The sequence below is a fragment of the Chiloscyllium punctatum genome, chromosome 32 (assembly GCF_047496795.1).
Source record: "Chiloscyllium punctatum isolate Juve2018m chromosome 32, sChiPun1.3, whole genome shotgun sequence".
Classification (NCBI taxonomy): Eukaryota; Metazoa; Chordata; class Chondrichthyes; order Orectolobiformes; family Hemiscylliidae; genus Chiloscyllium; species Chiloscyllium punctatum.
This window is the reverse complement of record NC_092770.1, coordinates 22,474,015-22,486,480: the sequence shown is the minus strand read 5'-3', so window position 1 is coordinate 22,486,480 and position 12,466 is coordinate 22,474,015. Positions and strand designations below refer to the sequence as shown.

Genomic DNA, 12,466 nt, shown 5'->3' with positions numbered 1-12,466 from the left:
ATAGACCATGTGCAAACAGATGGGATTGGTTTAGAATAATATCATGGTCAGCACAGATATGGTGGGCTGAAGGGCCTGTTCCTGGTCTTTGTTCTAATTCCTTGCTCTAGCAAAAATGTGCTGGTGTTTGGTTCACTGCCAGATCATTTATTTTCTTAAACGGCATATAAAACACACTTGAAAGGACTTATTTGACACCGATGCTCACAGAAATCAGGGAGTGGAAGAGATCATTCTTTTTCAGTTTAGATTATTGATTTGCACTCTGTCAAAAGGAGGATTACTTAATTGTACTATTCCCTGCAGGGTAAGTGTTAGAGAAAATGAAAGGCCAGGGAAGAGAGGGAGATTTTGCTGACATAATGCCAAAGATTAAACAGATAAAACCAGAGTAAAATGAAATGAAGCAAGACAAAATGAAGTGAATGAGAATGGGGCAGTCTGGGGTGAAGAACAATTCACACATGACAAGTTCTTTCTAGAACAACAGGGAGTGTGAGAGGAAAGGGGAGCAAAAGGGGGAGTGGGTGGGTGTAGGGGAGGAGAATTAGAACATGAGGAGGAGATTTAGTCCCTTTAGCCTGTCATCATTCAGTGAGATCACGATCTATGCCCATCTGCTCCACACATCGATTAATATCTGTACATAACAAAAATGTATCAACCCCGGATCTAAACATTACATCTGATCTTGCATTTGTGGAAGACAGTTCCAAACTCAGGGACTTCACCCCAATCATAATAGAAGTGCTGAAGCTGACTAGCCCTCATCCCTCACAGACCCCATGCCCTACCCAAGCAAACCCATTCCCCCACCCACCCCCATTAGCCCTCATACCCTCTATGTCAACCTACACTCCTCTACTCACCCACATGGCCCCTTAGACTCCCTATTCCAAATTAATGCTTACTCATGCCAGCCCATGCCCCACCACTTCCCTTTTTCTCTTCCACCTTCTGTACCAACTCACCCAATATCCACCATGGGCAAACCTCAGGAGCCATGTTGGGATGAAATGAACTAAAGTTGAAAAGTTTCTTTTGCAGACTTCACCATATTTTTTAAAAACCTCATTTACTAAACCCTATTCAATACATTCCAATGCCTTCAAATTGTAACTAAATCCCTTATTAAAAACAAAATTTTTGTGTTGAGAATTCAACATCAAAGACAGATAATCCCTTAACTTCTTGGAGTTTTGTCAAACAAACTGTGAACTCAACACTGTATCCAAGTGGCTCTGCTGAGTTGGATTCCCCATATATGTGAACCCAATCCATCCCTTCCCCTACTGGCGAAAACAGGATTTATTGAAAATGGGGTTGGGACTTCTGAATCCAGGGACCCAGTGCCATTTTAGTTAAGACACAGAGTCTTCATGACTCTGTGAAAAGCCAGACCTTAGGTTCCCTCTGAGTAATCATAGCTTCTCTCCATCTATTCTATCAGGTGAAAATTTTGACCAAATCTTCCCTCATCCTTTATTACATTCCTGGTCCTTGTAATTTGAGTCTTGGCATAATTTTGGTAATCTTGTGCTACATTCCTCCAAGACCAATACACCCTTCCTCATTTGTGGTGTCTAAAGCTGCTCACAGTTGTCATCTTACCATGGCTTTGTATAGCTCAATCATGACTTCTGCTCCCCTGCATTCTACTCCTCTAAATCTAAAGGCCAGCATTCCATTGGCCTTTTATTTTACTCAAATGTCATAGAGTCATACCGCACAGAAACAGACCATTCGGTCCAACTTGTCCATGCCGACCAAATTTCCCAAACTCAACTAGTCCCACTTGTTCATGTTGGCCCATACCCCTCTACACCTTTCCTATTCATATACCTGTCCAAATTTCTTTTCAATGCTGTAATCCTGTATCTAGCATTTCACCTGGCAGTTCACTCCCCATACGAACTACCCTCTGTGTGCAAACATTGCCCCTCAGGTCCCTTTTAAATCTTTCCCCTCTCCCCTTAAAAATAAACCCCCTTGTTTTGAATACCACCACCTCAGGGAAATGGCCACTGCTATTCACTTTATCTATGCCCCTCATGATTTTATAAACCATTAAATGTCTTCAACAGGTACTGAAAATAACATAACTGGACTAAATGTCTCTTTGAACCTCTACTGTTTTTAGGAGACTGTTGGGGACGGTGAAGATGGTAGAGTTTTTGACGGTATGGGATAAGTGTGTGCAAGAGGAAGGATGTGAGCATAGGACCCTGGCAAAGGAGTAAAAATTTGTGAAATAAAGGGTAGCTTGATCAAACTAAAATCACTCTGTCTTACTATGATTAGCCCACAATTCCTGCCAAAAGGTTACTATAACAAAATTACATCTTCAGGGAAGATTAATTTCCTGAGCAGCTAAGTTATTACTTTTGCATATTATGCAGATATGATTAATAGCAGAGACTACAGACTTCACCATAAATCAGACTGTTGAGGTAATGCAAACTTAATTACTAAAGACTGGAGTCAAAAGCTAATCCTGTAATGGTGACCATGAAACCATAATCAGCCTAATGCTATTATCGCTGGACTGTTAATCCAGAGATCTGGGTAACGTTCTGGGGATTCAGGTTAGAATCCAGCTATGGCAGATGGTGAAATTTGAATTCAATAAAAAATCTGGAATTAAGAGTTGAGTGATGACCATGAAACCCTTGCCGATTTTTGGATCACTAATGCCTGTTAGGGAAGGAAATCTGCCATCCTTACCTAGTCTGACTTACATGTGACTCCAGATCCACAGCAATGTGGTTGATCCTTAAATGCCCTCTGGGCAATTAGGGATGGGCAATAAATATTGGCCTCGCCAGAAACATCCACATCCCGTGAATGAATAAAAGAAAAATATTTGCTTGTAAAAACTCACCTGATTCACTAATGTCTTTTCAGGAAGGAGATCTGGCCTTACCTGGTCTGGCCTGCATGTGATCCACAGCAATATGGCTGACTCTTAACTACCCTCAAAAATGATAATTTGGGATGGGTAATGAATTCTGAACTTGCCAGTGACACCCATGACCCAAAAAAAACTCAAGTGTCTAACTTCAAGATTAATTGAATCAGATGTGCTTGGAAGATCTATTGCCATTGTAGCATTTGGTATTAATTCAGTTCAAGGCACCATAGAGACATTAGTGTTGCTGAAAATTGTGGTAAATGCTTACCATGGAAGGAAGTTTCTTTAGAGCAACCATCAACCATCCAACCGTCAAGTTCCCAGAGGCTGATCCCCAGTTTCCCTGTAAGAGAATGGAGTTTATCTGGTTCCTAAATACATTATTTTTGAGGTTGAATCAAAAGTTATGATTTCACGCATCTTCCTCGCCCGTTCTCCAAAATGCTGTTGGTTCCTGTTCTGCTTCGATTCCACATATGATGCGCTGGTATCTGAATTCAAGCGATTACTCTTTTGTATCAATATAAATAACGGGTCAGCGTTCAAGAGGGAACCTTACCTGTTTACCCACTGATAGCCCAAGGACACTTGTGGTGTCAGCTATTGCCATGACCAAGACAGCTCAATCAGACCCAGGCAAAAGATCAGGAGAAGATGTTGATCATTTAGTGCAGAAATAAAAGAGGATAAATGACTTCACTGAAAGGGATGTGACGCTGTGGAACTTTCTAACCCAGAGGATTTTAGTGCACCATCATTGAAGGCTGGGATGGATAGATTTCCCATCTTGCAAAGAATCATCAGATTTGTGCAATGGGAAGGAAAGTGAAGCTGAAGTCTAAGGTCAGCCACGATTATAGTAAATGACAGAGCAGGCTCAATGGGCTGAATGGTCTACTCATTCTGTTTCTTGTGTATCTACCCATTAGATGAGCTTAATAATGTCTCTACAGAATCACAAAATAGTACAACACAGGACAGTCAGTCCTCCGAGTCTGTGCTAGCTCATTTGAAGACTAATCCAGTTACTACTGTTTATAAAATCATAAGAGGCATGGATAGGATAAATAGACAAGGGGTTTTCACTGGGGTGGGGATGTTCAGAATGAGATGGCATAGGTTTATGGTAAGAGGGGAAAGATATAAAAGGAACCTTTTCACGCAGAGGGTGGTATGTGTATGGAATGAGCTGCCAGAGGAAGTGGTAGAGGCCTGTACAATGACAGGATTTAAAAGCCATCTGGATGGGTATACGAATGGGAAGGGTTCAGAGGGATGTGGGCCAGGTGCTGGCAAATGGGACTCGATCAGTTTAGGATATCTGGTCAGCATGGACATGTTGGACTGAAGGGTCTGTTTCTGTGCTGTACATCTCTATGACTCTATGCTGCTGCCTCGCTCTTTGCCCACATGACTGTGATTTTTGTCTCTTAAGAATTTACTGCTAAATGGAAAGCTGCAATCCAACCTGTTCCCCGCCCAATCAGTGTACTCCAAATCACAACCGTCCCTACAAACAGATTCTCATGTCTCCACCAGTCCTTTTTGCCTCCCCAAATACTTTAAATCTGTGCCCCACTGATGTCAACTTTTCAGTTAGTAAGCAAGCAACTCATTCATCAGATATCTTTAACAATAGTTGACTATTGTTGGAATTAAAAAGTTGCATGGCCACTTGTGTTGATTTAAAAGAACAAGAATCAGTATCACACTGAAATCTGGCATCTTTACACCATAAAAATTAACAATTAAGAGAGTTGAGGAACCTCCGGCATTTGCCTGCAGATGCTAAAAGATGGTTCATTTTTGTTAGCAACACAACATTTTCATTTGATGAAGATAGAATTAAACCTTGCCCTGCACAAATTATAATTTTTACTCCAGAGTCTAGATATTGCATGGCCTTTAAACTCTTGTCGATCTGTACTTTACAAAATAAACTTCTATTACTGAGACAATCTGAACTAACCTGTTTGCTAATTGTGAATGAACATGTTTTACAGAGTCAAACCCTTGAGCTACAAAGTTCACAAGAGGATACCTTCTGCTGAATGTTCGATTGCCCACAGGGTGGGAATTGAGTACATGGGATGTCTGTGGATCCTTATGCCTCTAGGAGCCACCAGCATTTTCAAAGGCAAGGAGGGGAGAGCGAAAGGGGATACGCTAGTCTCCTATTAACAGTCTGTTAAAGTTCTTTGAAGTGTTTCTTAAAAGGTGGGAGAACTGGAGGGCAATTTTCAATGCATAATTTGATGAATGCATTGAGTCTGGTGAAGATTATTACATTCCTGTTAGATTCAATGCACATAGAACTGAAATTTCAATTTTAAACAATGAAATATGTTTGGGCATTTGTTGCCCATCCTTAATTGCCCATGAACTAAGTGGCTTGCTATACTATTTTAGAGGGCTTTTAAATGTCAACATTATTGTAGGCTTGGAGTAGGCCAGAAGAGGTAAAAATGACAGATTTCCTTCGCTAAAGGATATTTGTAAACCAGGTGGGTTTTTTTTTACAATAATCAATGATAGTTTCATGGTCACAATTATAGAGACCAGCTTCATATTTCAATTTTTGAAGTGAATTTAAGAGCCTGCCAGTTGCCTTCTAATATGTGAATCCATGTTCGTACAGCCATCAGTATGGGCCTTTGGATTACTAATCCAGTGATGTTACCACTACGTCAATATCTCATCATAAAATATGGGCGTCTCGTGTAATACTATGTTTTGGCAACGTGTTTCCCAGATTTTACCGGAATGTTGCCGGGTATGGAACGTTTCAGTTAGAAGGAGAGGCTGGATTGGCTGGGACTTTTTCACTGGACCATAAGACAGATGACCTTATAGAGATTTATAAAATCATGAGGTTAATGGTAGATGTCTTTTCCCTGGGAGGGTGTGGTGGTTTCGAGACAAGAGGGCATATTTTTAAGGTGAAAGGAAAGAGATTTGAAAAAAGATATGAGGGGCAAATGTTTTACATGGAGGGTGGCTTGAGCATGGAATGAAACTCCAGAGGAAGTGGTGGATGCGGGCACAGTTACAACATTTAAAGTACACTTAAAACATTTGATAAATACACGAATAGGAAAAGTTTGAAGGGATATTGGCCAGGAGCAGGCAGGTGGGACTAGTTTAGTTTGGATTATGGTGAGCATGGACTGGTTGGACAGCAGGGTCTGTTTCTGTTCTGTATGTGTCTACGTTTAACCTGCTGTCAATGACAGGCCCCATCATGGCCGCCAACTTCCTTTGCTGCTGGTCCTCTGCAGCCAGGTGTCTATCTTCCAGGGACCCTTGGTACCAAGCTCACCTCATGCCCAAGTGGGGCATTAGCATTCCAAAATGGTGATGTGTTGGTGACACAGAGCTGGAACCAAGAATTTATTGAGGCATCAAGTTCCCGATCCCAGGTTTTGATGCATTCTTTTCCTTCATATAGACGTGTGTTCATTTCTCACAATTCTGAACCCATAATCAGATTAATATCTGTGTAAATGTAATGCATACAGGAAGATACTATTAATCCATTAAGTACAATTCGATCATTAGTCAAATAAAAAAACCCCAAAAAAAGAAACAAAAACAGAAATTGCTGAAAAAGCACAGCAGGTCTGGCAGCATCTGTGGACAGAAATCAGAGGTAACATTCCTCAGAGAAACAGTCACTTGACCTGAAACGTTAATTCTGATTTCTCTCCACAGATGCTGCCAGACCTGCTGAGCTTTTCCAGCAACTTCTGTTTTCAATTTCTTGTTTCAATCATTAGTCAGCCTTTATAAATGCAATTAGAGCTGATTTCAAACTAAATCTTAATCTTAAAATTAGTCCTGAAACAATCCAGCTGGTTAAGAGTCAATTAGAATTAGTGGAATTCAACTATGTTTTAAATTCATAGCTATGCTCTGTTCAAATATTTCAGATTTGTATGCAGTATCACAATCTCCATACAGATTTAATTGAACTCATTAATCTGAATGAAAGCTTTGATGTTTCTCTCCAACATTTTTGAACTTTACCAAGTTAAGCATATTCTGAACAATGTTTTAATTTGAGTGGATTTCCTTCCATATGCAGGGCAGCTTAATGATTTATATGTTGAGCAGCCAATGCCTGGGAGGGGAGGAAGTTAAATGATAAAATATGTCCAACTATCATCACCACCCTTTCTGACACCAGAAGACAGCAGAACAAAGAGGAGCTAGGATCCTCCCTCCACTTGGTAGTCTGGTCACATCAGGAATTGGCATAAAAATGAACCATCGTGAATTAGCTTTCCAACAACAGATGGACCCCTCACCCGGTTCCAATTTAGACAACAGGTCAGAACCACAGTGAGCCAGCCAAAGCTCTCAAAATGGAAGTTTGAAGCTGAACTGCCATGTGTAACATTTTTAATACTTTACAAATTACTTCTCATTCTTCAGCTTTGAATTAAGAAGAATCATGAGTTTAGTTTTACAACAAGGGACTTACTATGTTTCTTCATTTAGCCCTGAATCTGTTCCTTCCAAATGTGACAGGCCAATTATCTGTCCAAAGGACAGGGGCTGTTTGACAGTATAAGGTCTATTACACTACTCTTAGTGACATATTATTGCCTGGGTTGCCATAGCAACTTGTTTTTGAGTATTCTGGCCTTATGCCCTTACAACTTGAGCTGAGAAACCAAGAGTGAAGCTTGGGAATTAGTTTTCTTTCTGACCATTGAGGAGATTTGAAATTGAAAGAACATCTGGATAGAAAAAGGTCATCAGAAGAAAATATTGCAAGTGCAGCTTCTGGAACAAAAGTCAGACACAAATATAAACATATACACACAGACACACATACTCTCACATTCAGACACACACAGACACACACTGTCACATACAAACACATACACTCTCATATACAGACACACACACTCTGACATACAGACACACACACTGTAACATACAGACACACGCACTCTCATATACAGACACACACTCTCACATACAAACACATACACTCTCATATACAGACACACACACACTCTGACATACAGACACACACACTGTAACATACAGACACACGCACTCTCATATACAGACACACACTCTCACATACAAACACATACACTCTCATATACAGACACACACACACTCTGACATACAGACACACACACTGTAACATACAGACACACACACTCTCACATACAGACACACACTCTCACATACAAACACATACACTCTCATATACAGACACACACACACTCTGACATACAGACACACACACTGTAACATACAGACACACACTGTTACATACAAACACATACACTCTCATATACAGACACACACACTGTCACATACAGACACACACACTGTAACATACAGACACACATACTCTCATATAGACACACACATTCTCACAGACACACTCTCACATACAGACACACACACTGTCACATACAGACATACATACTCTCATATAGACACACACACTCTCACAGACATACTCTCATATACAGACACACACACTGTAACATACAAACACACATACTCTCACATACAGACACACTCTCACATACAGACACACACAGACATATACACTCTCATATACAGACACACACACTCTCACATACAGACACACTCTCACATACAGACACACACAGACATATACACTCTCATATACAGACACACACAGACACACATACTCTTACATATAGACACACACTCACATACAGACACACAGATACTCTCATATGCAGACACACTTACATACAGACACATACTCACATACAGACAAACACGGACACATACCCTCACATACAGACATACACATACAGACACATACTTACGTACAAACACAGACACACACACACACTCATATACAGACACACAAACACACATACTCTCATATTCAGACACATTGCTGGGGCCCACATGAGTTCCCATGGCTACTACTTCCTCCAGGTTTCTCCTTCAAATCCTCCCACTTCCTCCAGAATTTTTCCTTCAAATCCTCCCACTTCCTCCAGACCAAAGGGATAGCCATGGGAACCCGTATGGGCCCCAGCTATGCCTGTCTCTTTGTTGGCTACAAAGAACAGTCCATCTTCTGTAGTTACACCGGCACCACTCCCCACCTCTTCCTCCGCTACATTGATGACTGCATTGGCGCCACCTCGTGCTCCCGCGAGGAGGTTGAGCAATTCATCAACTTCACCAACACATTCCACCCTGACCTTAAATTTACTTGGACCATCTCTGACACCTCCCTCCCCTTCCTGGATCTCTCCATCTCCATTAATGACGACCGACTTGACGCTGACATTTTTTACAAACCCACTGACTCCCACAGCTACCTGGATTACACCTCTTCCCACCCTACCTCCTGCAAAAATGCCATCCCGTATTCCCAATTCCTCCACCTCTGCCGTATCTGCTCCCAGGAGGACCAGTTCCACAATAGAACACACCAGATGGCCTCCTTCTTTAGAGACCGCTATTTCCCTTCCCACGTGGTTAAAGATGCCCTCCAACACATTTCATCCACATCCCACCCCTCCGCCCTCAGACCCCACCCCTCCAACCGTAACAAGGACAGAACGCCCCCTGGTGCTTACCTTCCACCTTACCAACCTTTGCATAAACCAAATCATCCGCCGACATTTCCGCCACCTCCAAACAGACCCCACCACCAGGGATATATTTCCCTCCCCACCCCTTTCCGCCTTCCGCAAAAACCGTTCCCTCCGTAACTACCTGGTCAGGTCCACGCCCCCCCTACAGCCCACCCTCCCGTCCTGGCACCCTCCCCTGCCACCGCAGGAACTGCAAAACCTGCACCCACACCTCCTCCCTCACCTCCATCCAAGGCCCCAAAGGAGCCTTCCACATTCATCAAAGTTTTACCTGCCCATCCACCAATATCATTTATTGTATCCGTTGCTCCCGATGCGGTCTTCTCTACATTGGGGAGACTGGGCGCCTCCTAGCAGAGCGCTTTAGGGAACATCTCCTGGACACCCGCACCAATCAACCACACCGCCCCGTGGCCCAACATTTCAACTCCCCCTCCCACTCTGCCGAGGACATGCAGGTCCTGGGCCTCCTCCACCACCGCTCCCTCACCACCCGAGGCCTGGAGGAAGAACGCCTCATCTTCCACATCGGAACACTTCAACCCCAGGACATTAACGTGGACTTCACCAGTTTCCTCATTTCCCCTTCCCCCACCTCACCCCAGTTCCAATCTTCCAGCTCAGCACTGTCCCCAGGACCTGTCCTACCTGCCCATCTTCCTTTCCACCTATCCATTCCACCCTCCTCTCTGACCTTTCACCTCCATCTCACATACAGACACCCACAGGCACACACTCACATAAAGACACACAGACACACATACTCTCATATACAGACACCCACAGACACATATACTCTCACATGCAGACACATGCACTCACATACAGATACACATTCTCTCATATACAGATACTCACTCACATGCAGACATACACAGACACATACACTCTCATATACAGACACACATACACACACACACTCACATACAGAAACAGACACAAATACTCTCTCTCACACACATATACAGACACACACACTCTCACATACACACACACTCTCATATACAGACACACACACACAGACATATACAGAACATACATTCTCACATACAAACACAGGCACACATACTCTCATATACAGACATACATACTCTCAAATACACACAGACACATACAGAACACACACTCTCATATACAGACATACATACTCTCATATACACACAGACACATACAGAACACACACTCTCATATACAGACATACATACTCTCATATACACACAGACACATACAGAACACACACTCTCATATACAGACATACATACTCTCATATACACACAGACACATACAGAACACAAACTCTCATATACAGACATACAAACTCTCATATACACACAGACACATACAGAACACACACTCTCATATACAGACATACATACTCTCAAATATACACAGACACATACAGAACACACACTCTCATATACAGACATACATACTCTCATATACACACAGACACATACAGAACACACACTCTCATATACAGACCACACACTCTCATATACAGACATACATACTCTCATATACACACAGACACATACAGAACACACTCTCATATACAGACATACATACTCTCATATACACACAGACACATACACACACAGAGACACAGACACACATATTCTCTCTCTCTCTCTCACACATAAACAAAATACATGTACTCTCACATACATACAGACACACAAACAAGGTTACCAACATCAAGCCTGTTGCACCATTCAATGAGGTGACTGTTGATCTGTAGCCTCATGCCACATACTTGCCTTTAGCCTATATCCCTTAATATTTAACAAAAATTTATCTACTCCAGATTTAAAATTGACAAATGATCCAGAATTCACTGCTATTTGTGGAAGAGACACAGATACACACACATACTTGTAGACACATATTCATATATATACACACTCACACTTCAGACATATTTGTATACACACAAATGACACGCCTTCTCACACAACCATTTCCACTTGCAGCCACATTTCAACTACTGTTCCAATATTGTCAACAGAGGGATCAGAAACCACAGCAGATGGAGGTAAAGTGCTTGGTAAAAGAACCAAAGGGAGATGTGAAAGTCTTTGTTCTTCGCAACGACTGGCTAAGATCTACCTGAAAGTGCAGGAGGGACAGATGCAAACACTGCTCCTTGGGATAAGTAACTAAATGGGAAAAATAATGTCTTTTGGGAAGAGGAGCCAGCTGAGTTGTTTTTTTGCAGGGGGCCGGCACAAATGTAACAGGCTGAATGGCCTTCTTAAGACTGTTTGAATCCTTGCTGATTTATCATTATTTCTATGTTTGTTCTTTTAGCACGTTGAGTTTGGAGGTGAACTGGAAACTGTGAGCTAAAAATGACTTGTTGACTGTGAGTAATAGCTTACTTTAATGGAAAACAAACAAAACAAGCTTTTGTTTATTTGTGAGGTCAGGCTTGGAAGTTAATTTGAGGTTCGTTCCTTATCAAAGGGTTCTGCAGACGTTTGTCATCATGGGAGAGAATTATATTTAAACAGATAGCAGAAGTTGGCTTTTAACGAGGTCAGACCCTGGGAATTGGTTCCAGCAAGTCTGGAATGGACCTTATGCTCAAGCAGATGGCAGATATTGAAAGGTAACTGGGACCTCATGGAGGAAACGATCAGTCTGTCAGGGAATGGTCAGAGTTTGAATTGGATTTTGGACTGTGTTTTCTGAGAAGGAATCTGGCTGTAAATGCTACAGTATGAAGGATTGATAGCTCCCTGAGTAACCTCCCTTATTAGCTCTTGAAAGTTCAACGAATAAAAAGCTAAATTATAAGCATTACTGCTTCTATCTGAATGAACTGAAAAGGTGACCCTGATTGAAAGCTTAAGAAAATCAACCAAGAAGTTATCAGCTATCCCTGTGAAACAATACATTGTAAAAACCACTTCAGTAATCTGGCCAGACTTATTATTTTGTT

The 12,466-nt window shown here is 41.9% G+C and overlaps 1 protein-coding gene across 2 annotated transcripts in view; it reads right to left on the bottom strand.

Annotated features, from left to right (window-relative positions):
- c32h12orf56 (chromosome 32 C12orf56 homolog) overlaps positions 1 to 12,466 on the bottom strand; it is a 93,306-nt gene that overhangs the window by 14,848 nt on the left and 65,992 nt on the right. For both annotated transcript variants that reach the window (XM_072551894.1, XM_072551895.1), the window contains one exon: positions 3,180 to 3,254. In XM_072551894.1, the coding sequence (XP_072407995.1) occupies positions 3,180 to 3,254 (75 nt within the window). The remainder of the gene's footprint in view (positions 1 to 3,179; positions 3,255 to 12,466) is intronic.